Source organism: Dermacentor silvarum, chromosome 3, assembly GCF_013339745.2.
Source record: "Dermacentor silvarum isolate Dsil-2018 chromosome 3, BIME_Dsil_1.4, whole genome shotgun sequence".
Classification (NCBI taxonomy): domain Eukaryota; kingdom Metazoa; phylum Arthropoda; class Arachnida; order Ixodida; family Ixodidae; genus Dermacentor; species Dermacentor silvarum.
This window is the reverse complement of record NC_051156.1, coordinates 129,647,806-129,665,857: the sequence shown is the minus strand read 5'-3', so window position 1 is coordinate 129,665,857 and position 18,052 is coordinate 129,647,806. Positions and strand designations below refer to the sequence as shown.

Below are 18,052 nucleotides of genomic sequence, written 5' to 3'. Positions count from 1 at the left end.
TGTGCTACCTCGAACGATGTTATTATCTTCGGGGGCACATTTTATTAGCACAACACGCGTCTCGATATTGTTCTCAGCTGCATGCAGAACGCTTGTCTTGTGCTCAACTCTAAAAATGACATTTTCGTGAGTGCCAAGCCTTGGGTTGTGGACAAAGACGGCGTCAGGCCTGACCCTGCGAAGACAGTGGCTGTGGAAGCATTTGAATCACCTCAGTCTGTAAAAGCCTGTAAAGAACTTGTAAAAGAAAAGGGCCCGGCGTCTGCAAGAGTGCAGCTTCACTGTATCCTATAAGAGTGGCCGACGACATGCTGATGCCGATTGCCTTTCCCGGATGCCTCTTAGTATACAACGGAATGCGACGCCGACAGTTTCGACCACCTCATCGCATCCACCCACCGTGATTTCTCAGGTGCCACAACCCTCGCAAGAGAGCAACGTGATGATCCGAGGTTAGAACCACTTTTCTCTGCCACGATATATTCTACATTATGTAATTTTTGTGTTGGCGATGGACTGCTCTATAAGCAGAGTTTCTCGGCGACAGGTGCACGGTTTCTTCTGGTGGTGCCAGAAGCCCTCCACTCTTCTGTTTTGTGCGTCGTGCGCGATTATCCAACTTCAGGTCACTTAGCGTCCACGCCGACACTCCATCGTGCCAAAGAAAGATTTTACTGGCCTCAAATGCGCAAGACAACAGAGACATACGTAACCATTTGCGCCGAGTGCCAAAGTCACAAGAGACCTACTGCAGCTCCAGCCGGTTTCTTACAGCCTGTGGTGCCACCCAGTTCCTCCTTTGAGCAAGTAGGCATCGACCTCATAGGACCGTTCTCACGGTCTTCCAAAGGCAACCGCTGGATCATAGTATGTGCCGACTACCTGACTCGGTTCTGCGAGACGGCAGCACTACCCTCTGCAACTGCAGGCGAGGTTTAACGGTTTATGCTGCATTGCATTATACTTCATTGCATTATACCCTCGAGTGATCATTAGCGACCGTGGCCATCAGTTCACAGCTGATGTTGTTGAAGAACTTCTACGTTTGTGCGCCTTCAACCTGCGACACTCAATGCCTTATCACCCGCAGACGAATGGTCTGACAGAACGCACGAACAGAACACTTGTGAAAATGATTTCCATGTACGTAAGCTCGCATCACATTAACTGGGACGAAGTATTGCCGTTCGTCACTTACGCACACAACACCGCGCAACATGAGACGACTGGATACAGTCCGTTTTTTCTTCTTTAAGCTCGACCGCCGAGGTACACATTAGACACTATCTTTCCTTTTGGCAGTCACGAGGACGCTTGTATGGCGGAAACTTTCTGCCGAGCGCAGGAGGCTCGGGGCCTCGCTCGATTACGTACTCTAGCTTCAGAAAAGTAGTACAAATCAGTACGATAGTCGTCACCGGCAAGTCACTGACGATCCGGGTGACCTAGTGTGGCTATGGACTCCCGAACGTACGTAAACGCGGCCTATGTGAAAAACTGCTCGCTGACTATGTTCGACCATTTATTGTGCTTGAGCGTCTCAGCGAGGTGAATTATAGAATTGCGCGCCTCACTTCCAGTGGACAACTGTCAGCCAAGACCAACATCACGCATGTAGCCCGCCTGAAGCCCTTCACTCAACAAAAGCCCCACTGATTTCTCGCCCGGAGGGCTTCATCTGCGAGGGGAGCCATGTTACTGTGTGTCAAAGGTAGTGGAGCAGCAGCATCAACAGCAACAACAACATTAGGCGTGCAGCGAGGTAGAGATGGACGACGTGCAGTATCGGCACTCACTTGCCCTACGTAACCCCGCCATAAACGTCTTTTACACACCCCATAACAATATATATACTATCTGTTGAACACACCACCAGAACAGGGTTGCTCTGGTGGCGTTTCTGATGCGTCAATTTCTTCTAATGCAACTGCGGATCGATACGCACGCCAAGTGTCAACCAGCTAGCTGGCTTGCCCACGAGGAAGGGTGTTCTAGGCTGCTTGTCGAAGCATGCGTCTGTGGCGCAATGGTTTCAATGTCAAGCTTGTGTGATAGAGGTCCTTTGTTCGAATCCTGCCATCGGAAAAAATTGTTAACGTTTATTTAGCTATTTATAACACCGCACTTTGTTAAATATGACGAGATTGAAAAGTCACAAAGCCGTTTGAAGCTAGAAGGACGAAGGTTAGGCAAATCCATGTACTAGCCATCCATCGCATGCTGAATGAATCGGCCTGCTTGCCGCTCTCGCAGACGCTAACGCCATAGCTCACTCTAGCAATTATTGAACAAAACTCTACGCTCGAAACGGTAAACCCTGTAAACAAGCTCGCTGCAGCGTTCCTAGATGGCACCAGCCCGTTAAACGCCTTAGTCGTTAGATGGCAGACACGCATATCTCGGCAGCACAGCTTCGCCTTAAATGTTATAGTAGCCTAGTTATGTACGAGTCGGTGGGCAAAGCTGTACCAAATCGCCCTGCAGATGGCATCGGCGCGGTCTTCGGCGGTGACGCCGGTCAGCGAATGAAGCCCAAGAGGATGCGGCTGGTGTACGCTGCCGAGCTGCCATGCATGCCAAGCGCGCTACGAAAGGGCAGGTGCCGGCTAACACGAGATAAATTTAGGAACATGGGGTTCTGGCGCCACATCCGATGCCCTCACTGACCTGCTTTCGGTGAAGCGTAAATCGCCTCTTCGCACACGCATGGTGGGCAATCGCAGAGTGCTCCTATGTGGCTCCTACTTCTAGGCACTTCTGTTTTTCAAGTCTAAATCGTATTACACAAAAGTACCGTTCATCCATAGGCACTTACCATTCAGCTGTGCGGCAGTCTTCTTGAAATGCGCAGCACATCCGCCATAGGTGTCTGCGTTTCCTCGAATGAGTGAGTGCGAATGAAGTGAAATGTATCTACGTGCGTTGGTCGAATGGATGGCAGTTTTTCCCGTACAACACAAGAATAATGTGAATATACCCCAAGGCAAACTGTGTTCTGTGATAAGCATGCCTACGAAACAGTATTGCAGTAGGCACCTCTCCAAAAGGAGCGCTGTAGTACAAGCCCAAGTGGTATGTTCTTTGTTTAATTTATTTATCTCATTTCATGCGTCACTCCGAGATAGACATATGGCAGTCTAAAGGCGTGTATATACCGTAGTGGGCGCTTCCTCACGCATAATTTAGCTTGACGTTCACCACGCTGTGGTGTGAATACAGCCGATACAGCTGCTCATAAGCAACGCGAATGTGGTTGCGCACAACGCTCCTACCAGCAGTGGGAGCAGCTGCGCTGGTTCAACTTCATCGCTCTTTGTCGCTCTATCCACGGGTTGCGCATGTGTTGTGGATAGCAGGACAAACGGCGACAACACAAATGCACCTTGAGCACCCATGTTAATAAAAAAGCAGACGTTATCCTCTCTTATCATTATAATTTTTTGCAGGCCTACTCTCTGGTCCTCTCAGCGAACTCTTCACCACAGTTCCCGTGCTGGTCGGGGGATCTGCGCTGGCAGCGGCCGGCATCATAGTGTCTTCATTTTCCCCTGATATCACATGGCTCAGCGTCACGCTAGGAGTTATGCACGGTAAGGATGAGCACCGTACCAATACAGAACACTGAACTGGACGAAATTTGATTTATTCCGGTAGATGTTCCCATTGGACGATAATTTTAATCAATTAAGTTGCTGATGAAATTATAGGTTAGGTATTTCGATGCAACATGAGTGGATCCCCGCTGTATGCATTCGAATGAGTGAAAAGAGATCAAAGGATACATCGTCAGATTAGATGGCACCAGATACCGCACGTAATAAGGTTTGAGATTAAGGTCTCTTTGAAGAGCTCGTTGAAGCACATTCCAAAATAAAATATAATCTCTGCGGCCTACAAAACAAAGTTCGACTGTTGCGGGCACATCACACAAGCGAAAATAATAGGTGAGTGAGTGAAATAACTTTATTTAGGTCCAGAGAAGACACAGGGAGACCCCGTGTCACCCGGCTAGTCCACGTAGGGACCGCCAAGCCGAACTTGACGGCCCGATCGCGGGCACTCTGGACGGCCAGGGTTTGGTCGTTGAGTAGTGTCACGAAAATGTCTCTCGAACGTCAAGTCCTGACAGGCAAGGTTTCAAAAGATGAGTTACAATATAACGTTTTTGTAGATGGAGGCAGATGCATGTTGTGCGCACGAGCTAATACATCATGTCCTGGCAGACCGCAGTATTTTGCGCGTTGAAGTGGTCGCCGGAAAAACATAGATATTATACATCTAGCTTTAAATTTTTTCTCGTGATACACTGCACAAATATTCATTTCCAAACCTCGCTGTACAAAATACACTTCACGAATAAAACGCCAGCGGCTTGGGCACAAAGAAAATTTGCATGAAACCACTAGGTTAGCTAAAGCGTGCACTAGGTTGACCGGCAAGAAAGCTCGAAGTTTAGGGTGAGAACTGTCTCAAAACAAGAAGTAGCGAGAGACCAATTACCTGTCACACGTACACATGTACTAAGTCCTGGTTACCTGCATTAACCGGCCTCGAAATATTACCTCGTCGCATAACTTCATAACTTCAATATTGTATAAAAGTGGCAGACACTCAATGAAAATAGTGGTTGTACAATCTGACACTGTGGCGCACCTGCATTACATAGAAAAGTTTTGTTGCCAAGAAAGTGTTGCTGACCTGAGCGTTAAAAAATCAAAAGCTTCTACGATCCAAAAAAAGCACAAAAAAGTTTGCGTAACGTTCAAAGGCTGGAAACAAGTTGTAATGCTTTTTCGAGGTCATCTAGAAGTAGCGCGTATTGCTAATAAGGGTTTCAGCGAATATTAACAAGAGTACGAGCAATATGGATGTGAATGTTCGTTTGTATTGAGCAACCCTTTATTTCGCACCTTTGACGAGATACAATTAGAATTGACATTAGAAATTGTAGTGTATTTCACAAAATATGACCAACATTTTAAGTCAACATTGCTGAACGTGATGGGTCTGCATGTAGCCCTCAACATGACATAATTCTTGTTGATCCGTAGTTTTCGCACTCTGAATCCTGTGACTCTTTTGGGTAAGACCTGCGGAAGCGTTTCTCTCTCGTAGCCCTCTGTAAACTTGTCATCTCAATGAAAAAAAAAACGGCTGTTAAATGCTCTTCAATCAGAGAGAGACAGATAGCATTCACGGAGCGGGTCTGCTGGAACGCTTTGTCGGCATTGCAACGCGGTGGAACGCGGTGTCGGTGTGGCAAGCTGCGCTATGCAACGCGCAGTGACGGCCGTAAGTACGAGACGCACGAAAAGAAATTATGATCATCATGAGTAATAAGATGAAAAGTTCTCGCGCACTTACGGAAAATGCTGGGCTACGATCGACCAGCTTCGCTGTTTCAAGCGTTGCGCTGCCGAGTGCAAGGTTAAGCGATTTTATTTCTCTATCGCTGAAGCATGCGCTTGGTCGTAGGGTCAGGTAACTTGAACAAGCGCAAAAATTTTAAGAAAGCACAAAGCGCTACCGCAAGAACAACGTACAGTAGGGTGTACTATAAATGGAACGCGTATCTGGTAAATAAAACAAAAATAAATAAAAACCTTTTATATTTCTAACTAAACAAAATGCATAGAGGATGATTTAGCTTGACATTCACAGATTCAAAATCACATACCTTTTTTGCATTATCGTTAATTAAGTTCTAACCAAATATTACATAAATGTTACCTTCGACAGTGGGCCGCGCTCTACGCTATATATGTATGTTTCATTCTGAGTGTAGCGAAATGTTGGAACTCTGAAGTGGGTGGTCCGCTCCAGCACCGTGAAGTGGGTCTCCTTCTCCAGTACCTTCTAGTGGGTCGTTTTCTTCGGTTCTCGAGCGCCGCTCGTGCTGCACTTTTTGGACTGTCGCCATTGCGCTGCTTCAAGTGCAGTCCAATAAACATCCTTACAAATTGGTGGAGGTGCTGGTTCTGGTGGAGGTGTAAATTGGTGGAGGTGCTGGACACCCGCATGTCCCGGTGTCCCTCGCCAACGCGACCCACCTATTTTCACTGGCGCGCATGCACCGACGTGGAGGACTGGCTCGCTATCTACGAGCGCGTGAGTGTACCCAACAAATAGGACGAGGAAGGAAAATTGAGGAACTTGGTCTATTACCTGGCGGGAGTAGCAAGTCTGTGGCACAACAACCACGAATCGGATTTCCCGACCTGGTCCGCTTTCAAGACTGCCATTATCGACGTGTTTGGCCGCCCTGCTCTTCGTAAGCTGCGAGCACAACAGCGTTTGCGCGAACGCGCTCAGCAGGCCGGGGAATCTTTCACAAGTTAGATAGAGGACATTTTGGACTTGTGCAAGAAAACCAACGCGATCATGTCCGAGTTGGATAAGACCAAAAATTTCATGAAAGGCATCGACGACGACGCCTTCACCATGCTCTTCGCCAAAAATCGTCGCACGGTAGTAGAGATACACGCTGTGCCAGAGTTATGAGGAGCTACGCCGGCAGCGGTCGTTGACCCGTCGGCCGCCAGCACGGGACGCAGATCTCGCTGGCTTGTCAACCGTTTCTGACCACACCACCTTGCTGGCAGAAATGACATTTTTGCGCGATGAACATGCACGACAGCTCTCTCTGCTGCCCTTTGCTCACCCGCAGCATGTGGAGCAGCCATCAACCACACTCCTGCCTCCCCTCCACCGAGTGATTGAACAGGAAATCGCCGAAGTCATGCCCGAATATTACCAGCGCCCTCCGGCACCGGCGCCACTTAGCTACGCTCAAGTTGTCGCCATGCCGGCCCAAGCAATCTCTGCGGCTGCCCCGTTTAGTTACGCCAACGCCGTCGCTGGACCTCCGTCGTTCGAAGCGGTTGTGCCGCCTACATACGCCGATGTCAACTAGGCTCCGTCTGCAGCCCACCATGCAGCCATACCAGCAGCCGCTACGTCCATCGCGTCCTGAGCCATGAGTGGGACCCTCTCCAGGCAAACCGTTGGCGCACTTCTGACAACCACCCATATGCTTTGCGTGCGGTTATGCCGGCCACGTTGCACGTTTCTTCAATCGCGTGCAGCCGCCTCGAGTCGCATCACCCGTCATGAGCCAGTCCAGCCGCCCTAATTACGAACCACCGCCGCCTATGTCACCGACGTTACGCCCACCTCCATCTATCTACCCGCTGTTCACCGTCTCCACGACATCGCTCGTTGTCGCCGATGCGGCCACGTCAGGTCGCACGAGATCGGGAAAACTAGTCGTCGCAATCCACGAGGCAAGGGCTGCGACGCTATCGAATTGTGAAAGCCCTCAGCAGAGACCATCGAACATAATAGACGTGTTTGTAGATGGTGTTCGCACATCTGCCTTTATAGACACTGGAGCCGCCGTATCCGTTATGGCCGCAAAACTTAGCCGTTTCCTGCGAAAAGTGACGACGCAACTTTCGGGGCTATCCCTTCGTATGGCTTGCACCCAAAGTACTCACCCAACAGCAGCATGCACAGCTCGCGTCGTCATTCGGGACGCCAGGTATGCCTTCGAATTCATTATCATTCCTGCATGCTCGCTTGACATCATCCTGGGATGGGATTTTCTCTCCCGCCACAATGCCGTCATTCATTGCACATCCACCGAAATAGAACTCTGGCCGTTCTCAGAGATGACGCCGGCAGACAGACCTTCGCTTTCGAACAAGATACTCGTCACAGACGATAGCCAAGTGCCTCCGAACGTGTCAGCGGCTGTGGCAGTGTACTGCGACGGTCTCTGCGACACCATTGCACTCCTTTCGCCATCTGACTGCGGATTCACAAGAAAGGATTGTTGGTGCCCTTTGCGACAGTGCAAATCACTCACGGTGATAGCGCTATTTTTGTTAGGAAACGTTAATGAGTTGGCCCATGCCCAGGCGCGAGGTCTTGCCGGCCGCGCCGGGCACTGGGAGGCCGGTGTGCCTGGTGGGACCGGCGACGGGCTTGGTGCGACCTTTTCGGAGGCAGAACCCCCCCCCCCCCTCCCCCGTTTGAGGGACATTTTCTCCACCTTCAACGAGATCACTAGCCACTATCAGATGAGTGGCAGGGCTTTCCCCCTGCCACATGGAAATCTCACGGGGCCTCAAGCCGTGACCCTCAGGCTAATAGAAACAAACTCGTATCCCACACTCTCCGTCATCAGTAGGTACACGGAGGTCACCCCTCTGTGTCCCGACTGCGGCGGAGTTAGCGATTTTAACCACATGCTCTGGTAGTGCCCCTCTTTACAGCACCAAACTGACCACGTATTGATGGCGAAAGCATTTTATTCATTGGTCAAGAGCCACGAATGAATTAATCAACTCCCGGCTGTCCAGAAGGCCCACGATGTGGCGGTGCGGCTTTGCCTTCCCGTCCCAACGTGGGAGCGGCCCGCAGTCTTGCACCTAAATAAATGTTACCACCACCACCACCATCCGTCCCCATATACTGTCACATTGCTGCGAGGGGAATGTCTCGGCAGAGTGGAACCCCTCGAAGACGCACAAGTTGTGGACGCACCCGATGACACGCACTGGCCCAGCTCCTGTACGCTCAGTGCTGTTTCGAAGTCTGATTCGTCGCCTGAAGATGTATTTGGCTCCCCCATCGCTGAAAACCTTACGCCGGTCCGGCGTTCACAGCTTCTGTGGCTGTTGGAAGACTTTCGCCCATCTTTCGACGTCGTGCAGACTTCCATGGGCCGCACGTCCACTGTCACGCATGGCATCGACACTGGCTCCCGACCACCACTTCGGCAACGTCCATATCGCGTATGTCCTACAGAGTGTCGTGTAATTAACGAGCAAGTCGACGACATGATTCGACGGGATATTATTTGACCAGCAAACAGTCACTGGGCGTCTCCAGTCGTTCTTGTTTCGAAGAAGGACGGTTCCGTACGGTTCTGTGTGGACTACCGACGGCTCAACAAGATCACCCGCAAGGACGTCTATCCGCTGCTATGAATAGACGAGGGGATTGACAGCCTCCAATGAGCTGAATTCTTTTCATCGCTCGATTTGTGCTCAGGGTATTGGCAAGTCCCTATCGCTGAGGACGCTCAACCGAAGACAGCCTTCGTCATGCCCGACGGCTTGTACGAATTCAACGTCATGCCGTTCGGACTGTGTAATGCGCCCGCTACCTTCGGGCGCATGATCAAATCAAATCAGTTTATTTTCATCTCAAGGATGAGGGCAGGCTCGGGATAAAAGTGACATTAGTCACTTGAGGGGAACCCGAGCCTCCCTGATACATGGAAAGCATTGAGGTCAGACGAATAAAATTCATTCATAGTAAGAAAGGGTTAATATTTTACAAGTCGTAATACACATAGATTCATTACGAACTGAAAATATAGATACACAGATTCCTTTACGGTTAAATTACACAGTACAATACACCAAGACAAATTACAATATACACTAAAAGTTTAGTTAGTGATAAATAATATTGCGTTCATTTCATGATAAAAGTGCTTCCCTAATAACACGTGCGCCACATTCTTCAATTTCTATCCTTTTTTGAATTAATTTGGTTAATAAAACAGGAACAGTGAAGCGAAGCATTTGTCGGCCAAAGTGTGTTCTGCAGAATGGAATGATCCAGTGTTGTTGGTGACGAGTAGAGTATGGGATAATGTATGGTTCTAGTTGAAAAATATCCAAAAAAGCGCGATTGCTCTTGAGCAGGAATTTTTTATATCTTATTGCTAAGTAATACTCGTAAAGCTGATGAATTGGAATAATGTTAAACCGTTTAAATAATTCACCCGTGTGGGCATAATAGTCAACATTAGCAATGTGCCTAATCGCTTTTTCTGTAGTTTGTATAGTCTATTAAGTAATGTTCGTTGCTGTTGTACTTCCCCATACCAAAAAAAAAAAAAATAACTGACTTGCGATAAAAACAAGCTGTTATAAAGTGTTATCTTAACGGAAACTGGAAGCAAGGAGCGCATTCGTGCAAGTATACCTACACATTTGGAAATATTAGCTATTAACTTATTAATTTGTGGTTCCCATGACATTATACAATTAAAAATACTCCTAAAGTTTTCACCGTCTCTACCATTTCAATCGTCGCACTACCTAAGCGTAAGGCATCACATGGAGAAGTAATCTGCATCCGCGAGTGAAAAATGACAGTTTTTGTTTTTGATGCGTTAATGACTAATCAATTTTGCTCACTCCATGCATTTAGGCTCTCTAATGTAGCGTTGATAAGTGTAGTCAATGCACCCATATCGATACCAGTGAAGAAAATGCTAGTGTCATCGGCATAGATTATTTATTTAGGTTTATCACTAGTTTTTACAATATCGTTGATGTATAGGTTGTCGGGATATGGGAGGATGCCAACGGCCCTCTGCCTTGACACACCGAGCCCCGCGGTTGGCGCATGCCTGCGCATCAACCGCGGTCCGGTACAAGCTCGAGGAAACAATAGACGACAACCACGTGTACACTCGGAAAGCATTTATTACGACTGCAACTAACACTTCGAGCAGGCCAGCTAGCTATAGTTGACATCGCTGAGGGTTCCCTCGAAGAGAATAATACACTAGGTAAAGAAGGGCTTCCGACTTACCAACTGGGGAATACGGGCGGCCGCGGCGATAGCCGCGGCAAGAACGCGTTTGACTAACCACGTGCGGGAATCGGGAGCGGCGGCGGCGACTTCCGCCATCGGCGCTTGCTGGGGACCAAAGACACCCGGGCGATATCAGCGGGATCTCACGTGACCCACCCGGTGGCGCTGATAGCGCTTGCGATTCCCGCGCGCCGCCCGCGGAAGGAAAGTTTCCCCTCTCCCAACTCTTCCTGGCACGCATGCGCTTGACGCGACGTTCGCTGCCCGTGCGGCGGTTATGGGACCCGAGGATTCCCACATCCCTCCACCCTTAAATATTGCCCTACGGCGGAGAAATCGCTGGAACGACGGCATTGACAAAGTATCCGGGCAGATGCGATGGTAAACTCCGGCAGGAAATGACCGAATCCACGTTGATAGGCAGCACGGCCGCCCACATGTGGCAGCCGTCACAGTGGTTGACGATGACGGGGGCTGAAGATGGCTTGCCCTCAAGATGCGCGCCGCAATGTCCACCCGGGAACAGGGGGTCAGGACTTTCTCGAAGCGGCGCGCGTGCCGGCACGATGAACCTCGCACCGACGCACCCTCGTGGGAGTATGATGGCAGGCCTCCCTCCTCGTGGCTGCCATGTGCTGCTGCATCGGGCCGCGAATAGGGAGGGGCCGAGACAGCAGGCAGGGACGTGGACCATGGCAGCAATAGCAAGTCGAGGCGACTTCACTCGTTCTGCAAAGTCGCTCAAATGCACTCCACAAACCCTTAGAATTAAGGCAGTAGAGGCCGCCGGAGCGTCGGCCGTCTGACACGATGCTGAACCACCCGTCTATCGCATAGCTTTATGCGGCAACGAGAAAAAAAAAAAAAATCCAGTTCGTTTGAATGAAGTTATTCGCTTCGACCGAATTTTTCCGGTCCGATACAGCGCGAACGTGGGCGATGCTCGTATGAACAAAGCGCTCTGGTCCCCCAAGATTTCGGTTATTCCGCCCGCAAAATATTGAGTTCATCTGAACAAAATAAGCTTTCTATGTCGAACGAGGTTTCTCCGCTCGGGCGAGTATAGTAGAACTAGCGAATCCGGTTGCACCCGCTAAATGTCACGGCATGGTCGTCTTCCAACATGCGACCGGCAGCTCCGCAGAGCCTTAGGCCTAATCGCGTCCATGACGGATACCAATGCCACAAAAGACCCATAAAGGGTTCCAATGAGCCGCCGCGAGGAGATGCAGGCCTAGATAAGTGGTCCCCGCTCGCTGCTCAACCCGCAGCTTCCGAGCAGACTCCTGGGACTGCGCCCCGCTGACGTCCTAGCCAGCGTTTCCGGCGCCTGGCTTCCAGAGCCAAAGATACAGAAAGGAGGTTATTTATATATGTACAGGGGAATATCGACCACCGCGCCGGCTGCTGCACTCACTCGCTTCGGGCGTACTCTTAAAAGAAAACTTGCTGCAAATCTCAGCGTCTACACGAGTTCGGCGACACTGGCGCAGCGTTAACTCGCCCTCAAAAAAGCACACACAGATCTAGCTAGCAATCACGCCTTCGGCTGAGGCCTAACGCTGGTCCGGACAGATCGTCGTCCCGTTTTCTAAGAGCTTGCCCCACGTTGGGAACGCCAAAATGTCGGGATATGGGGGATGCCAACGGCCCTCTGCCTCGACACACCGAGCCCCGCGGTTGGCGCATGCCTGCGCATCAACCGCGGTCCGGTACAAGCTCATGGAAACAATAGACGACAACCACGTGTACACTCGGAAAGCATTTATTACGACTGCAACTAACACTTCGAGCAGGCCAGCTAGCTATAGTTGACGTCGCTGAGGGTTACCTCGAAGAGAATAATACACTAGGTAAAGAAGGGCTTCCGACTTACCAACTGGGGAATACGGGGGGACGCGGCGTTTGCCGCGGCAAGAACGCGGTTGACTAACCACGTGCGGGAATACGAGGGCGACGGCGGAGACTTCCGCCGTCGCCTCTTGCTGGAGACCAAAGAGACCCGGGCGATATCAGCGGGATCTCCCGTGACCCACCCGGGGGCGCTAATAGCGCTTGCGAGTAGTAGTAGAGGTTCGGAGTGGGAAAAGATGCATATTTCTGCAGCCCTTATAGGGAGCACGGCTCAGCATCTGAGGGGAGGGGAATGGGGGGGAGAAAAAAGGAAATAGTGGGAGAAGGGTGGAAGGGAGAGGGCAGTCGTCCTCGTCTCGGGCAGGGTGTCTCTACAGCCGGTCAGCCAGCATAGTGTCGGCAAGGTAGCCGATTCCCGCGCGCCGCCCGCGGAAGGAAAGTTTCTCCTCTCCCAACTCTTCCTGGCACGCATGCGCTTGACGCGACGTTCGCTGCCCGTGCGGCGGTTATGGGACCCGAGGATTCCCACAAGGTTAAAAAGCAGCGGCCCTAAAATGCTACCTTGTGGTACCCAAGTATTTATCGGCTGAAGAGAGGAGAAGTAATTGTTAATTTTTACACATTGCAATCGGCACTTAAGGTATGATTTCAAGAGTGAAAGTGGGATGCCACGAACACCATACATATGTAGTTTTTCAATTAAGGTGTAATGACAGAGACGATCAAAGGCCTTGGAAAAATCTACAAAGATTCCAATGCAGAGTTTCTTATCTTCAAAAGATTTTAGAATTATTTCTTTTTGGGCTAGTAAAGCAGTCTCACTGGACCTGCCCTTCATGAAACCATATTGTGATTTTGTTATTATGTGAAATTTGGTGGAAAAGTTTATGACTCTTTAAAAAATTTTTTTCAGAGCATTTTGAAAATATCGGTAATATAGAAATGGGGCGGTAGTTCGTAAGGTCGTTTTTGTCTCCTTTTTTATATAGCACAGTGACAACAGACGTTTGCATTTGTTTTGGAAGACAGCCTGTCGATAAAGACAGGTTATAAATGTGAGTGAGCGCATGAGCTATAATATGGATTACATGCTTGATCAGAGATATCTGAAAGCCGTCTATGTCACCCGTGCTGGTGTTCTTTAGCGCAGAGAACGTTAAGACTATTTCTTGATCGTCGGTTAGTCCGAAATAAATGCTGTTCGTTTCTGTAGTCTCTGCACGAGTTCCCGTTGGCTGTAATTTTTGCGTTGGCTGTACAACGTTTATGAGAAAGTGGTTAATTTTTCGGCAAGCTCTAGATCTTTAACAATCTGGCCATCTATTTCTATTTCCGTAATTCCTGAGCAAATAGGTGTCCTGTGAAGTAACGTATTAAGCTTCCTCCAGATGTTTGCATTCCCATTGCAGCAGTCTGGATCAAATTGTTGACTTAAATAATTTCTTTCTTCTTTCCTAATAAACGCATTTACTTTGTTGCGGAATTCTTTAAATGTTTTTAGGTCTGATAGGTCTCTAGTTTTTAAAAACCTTTTGAAATGTATCGTTTTCTTTTTGATCATTTTTAAACATTCATAATTTATCCATTCTTTTCGATTTTTGCGGCATTTTTTTACAACCTTTCCTTTGAAATGCTCAAGATAAATTTATTGAAGGATATCTATGAATGGATAGATGGATACCGTCTTGCGCAACCTGAAATGGCACACGTGCTTGTGCTACCTCGACGACATCGTCGTTGTCGCTCCGGACTTCTCCACGCATCTTCAACGCCTCCGGCATGTTTTGACGCGTTTGAGCAACGCCGGCCTACACTTGAACCTAAAGAAGGGCTGATTTGCAGTACGGCAGCTGACAATACTGGGCTACGTCGTGTCCAAGAATGGAATTCTCCCAGACCCAGCCAAGCTTCGGGTCGTAGTCGAGTTTCCCAGACCGACGTCCGTCAAAGAACTGCGCAGTTTCGTAGGACTGTGTTCCTACTTTCGACGTTTCATTCGAAACTTCGCCACTATTATATCGCCACTGACGAAGCTCCTTGGCAGTAAGGGGCCCCTCGACTAGTGGTCGAGGGGCCCCTTACTGCGTCAGTGTGCGAGGACGCGTTCGCAAAGCTCCGTCGTTTGTTGACGTCTCCGCCCATACTACGCCACTACGACCCTACGGCCCCTACAGAGGTACACACGGACGCCAGCGGTGTTGTCCTTGGCGCTGTCCTTGCGCAGCGCAAGCCAGGCTTCCCTGAATATGTCGTGGCGTATGCAAGTCACATGCTTACAAAAGCCGAGGCCAACTACACCGTCTCCAAAAAAGAATGCCTGGCGATCATCTGGGCCCTTACGAAGTTTCGCCCTTATTTGTATGGTCGCCCGTTCGATGTCGTTACTGACCACCATGCACTATGCTGGCTGTCGTCGTTGAAGGATCCCTCAGGCCGTCTCGCCCGTTGGGCACTTCGTCTGCAGGACTACGACATCCGCGTGCTCTACCGCAACGGACGCCAACATGCCGACGCCGACGCCCTCTCGCGCTCCCCCTTACCCGACGACAACGCCCGCTGCTCAGGAACTCAGCTGGCCGTTTCTTCCATCGACGATTCACACCATCGCTACAGAACAGCGCAAGGACCAATGGATTGTCTCGCTGATAGACTTGCTCACTGATCCGTCGGCAACACCTACCCACTCGCGCATTGCGTCGTCAAGCCCACCATTTCGCCATTCGCGACGAGCTACTTCACCGACGCAATTACAGCGCCGACGGCCGCCAGGTGTTACTGGTAGTACCCCGCAGTCTCCGTTCTAAAATATGCGAATCGTCCCACTCTGATCCGCAGTGTGCACACTCTGGGGTATACAAAACTTAGCACCGAGTTCGACAACGGTACTTTTGGTGGGGAATGTACCGAGACGTGCAGAAATTTGTTCGCTCCTGCCTCGATTGTCAGCGCCGGAAATCGTCGCCGAACCTCTCAACCACAGGTCTACTACCTTTACGTTGTCCTAACCGGCCGTTTGGGCGCGTTGGCATCGATTTATACGGACCTCTTGCTCTGACGTCGGCTGGTAACCGCTGGGCCATCGTCGCTGTTGACCATCTCACGCGATACGCTGAAACTGCCGCCCTTCCAGCGGCTACAGCACGAGATGTTGCCTCCTTCCTGCTCCACCGATTCATACTGCGTCACGGTCCACACCAGGAGCTACTCAGCGATCGAGGCCGTGTCTTCTTGTCGGAAGTCGTCAAAGCCATTCTCAAAGAGTGTCAAGTCGTTCACCGCAAAACTACTGCTTACCACCCACAGACAAACGGTTTCACAGAGCGATTTAATCGCACGATCGGCGACTTGCTCCCAATGTACATCGCCGCCGACCACACAAATTGGGATGCCATTCTGCCCTTTGTCACCTACGCCTACAATACCGCCCCTCAGAGTACTACTGGCTTCTCACCGTTCTTCTTATTGTACGGCCGCCACCCGCCGCACACGATCGACACGATCCTTCCACACAAGCCAGACACGTCGAGTATACGCCTATATACTGCCACAGCCAGACATGCTGAACAGTGACGCGACCTTGCCCGGACCTTTACTACAAATGAACAAGAGCGGCCGAAGAGCATTCGCGGTGACACCACCACTTCTGCGCCCACGTTTCTCCCTGGGGCGCTCGTCTGGCTCTCAGTCCTTACTACTGCCACTGGACTCTCTTCCTAAATACTGTCCCAAATACGAAGGCCCCTACCGTGTCGTCGAAAGCACGTCCCTAGTAAATTACCTCATCGAACACTTTGAACCATCTTCGGACATGCGCTGTCGAGGGCGCGACATCGTCAATGCTGGAGCGCCTCAAGATAGATATACCATGACCCACTCATGGTGACAACCTGTTAAGTCGCCAGGCGGCCCCCTTTTCACGCCCGGGGTAATTGTAGCGAAGCGTTGGAACTCTGAAGTGCGTCGTCCGCTCCAGCGCCTTGAAGTGGGTCTCCTTCTCCAGTACCTTCTAGTGGGTCGTTTTCTTCGGTTCTCGAGCGCCGCTTGTGCTGAGAGTCCGTGCTGCGCTTTTGGACTGTCGTCCTTGCGCTGCTTCAAGTGCCGTCCGATAAAGATCCTTATATAAGTAATTTTTCTAAGCGGAAGCGGTTGACACAGCCTGCGTCGCGGCCGCACCAGGAACAACACGAGCATGATTGCCGATATTTTGAATGCATTCACGTTGCCAGAAGCTGTGTCAAATACCCACCGGTCAGGTTGTTCATCGCAAGTACTGCGCACGAGCAAGTTGCAGAGAAGATACTGAAAATAACAGCACTGGAACTGAACAGCACCAGACATCTTGTGAATACCTACATTTCTACACCCGAAGGGTACCTCAAGGGAGTTGTACACGGAATAGAACGTGAAACGCCGGAAGAGGAACTTCTAAACCTAAGAGTGCGCACCCAGGGCGTCACAATCGTCCAGGCGCGCATGCTACGAAAATCTGAGACGGCATTGATAACCTTTGAGGGGTCCATTGTGCCGCGTTTCGTGTATTACCATGGTGGTGAGATGCCTTGTGTACCTTACCAACCCACGAGACAATACTGCAAACTGTGTAAAAGCCAGGGACACAGGACAGACGTCTGTCCGACAACTACGGTGAACGTGTGCAGTGACTGCAGACTTAAAGACCCAACAAAAGACCACGAGTGTGTTCCCGAGTGTGCCCTGTGCGGAGGGGCTCATCTCACCGCGGCAACGGAATGCACCAAGAGACATAAACGGGTACCCCAACGGGGCAAACCACCGCAACAGCCACCGAAATATCAAAACGGTCAGCAATCCAAAGGAATCCTTAAACGCCGCTGGTTTAGCTCGGATCGAACGGACTTGGACCTATCGGAGGGGACCGACGCGGGATCACGCTCTAGGTCCCGATCCAGATCCAACTGCAGCTCGAGATCCAGATCCAACTCTCGTGACCGCTCCAGCTCTAGAGAGGGCAACCGAGGCAAGGACCATGTGGCAGCCCAACAAAGGCAACAACATGACATGAAGGGCAAGAATAAGAAGAGCAAGAAGACGTCGCAGCAGCAGAAGCAGCAGCAGCAGAAAAACAGGGTAAGCTGGGCAGCAGCAGCCTCCCAACCTCCTCCACACGATACGCAAACAACTACTCACACACAACTCTCGCGACTAGAGAAAGAATTAGAGTTTATGCGCGTAAGAATGGGAGATCTAAAAAGAGAAAATAGGCAACTTAGAAGCCAACAAAAGCAGCAGCAACAAAAACAACAACCGCAAGAGAAATCCAATCGAACCTCCCTGGTAGGGCAGTAGCAACAACAACACAACGCATCAAGAACGAGCGAAGACTGTACAGTCGTGATATCGTTTCTGAAAGAAGCCATAAAAGAAATAATTCCCTGCGTCATCGAACAAGTCATGGCGCTGGTAGACAGAAAAGTAGAAGCTAGGGAAAAGAAAATCCAAGCGCAACAAATACAATTCACAAAAGGATTGAGAAAGCATACCACTGGTAGCTACATAAGGGAAAGAGCCGAAAAAGCATACAACAGGCAAGGCCTAATAA

General features: G+C 50.1%; 1 protein-coding gene across 3 annotated transcripts in view; it reads left to right on the top strand.

The window, feature by feature from the left end:
* Nucleotides 1-18,052, top strand: part of LOC119445780 (monocarboxylate transporter 12-like) — a 95,402-nt gene that overhangs the window by 63,726 nt on the left and 13,624 nt on the right. For all 3 annotated transcript variants that reach the window (XM_049663615.1, XM_037710057.2, XM_049663614.1), the window contains one exon: nt 3,447-3,590. In XM_049663615.1, coding sequence (XP_049519572.1) covers nt 3,447-3,590 — 144 coding nt within the window. The remainder of the gene's footprint in view (nt 1-3,446; nt 3,591-18,052) is intronic.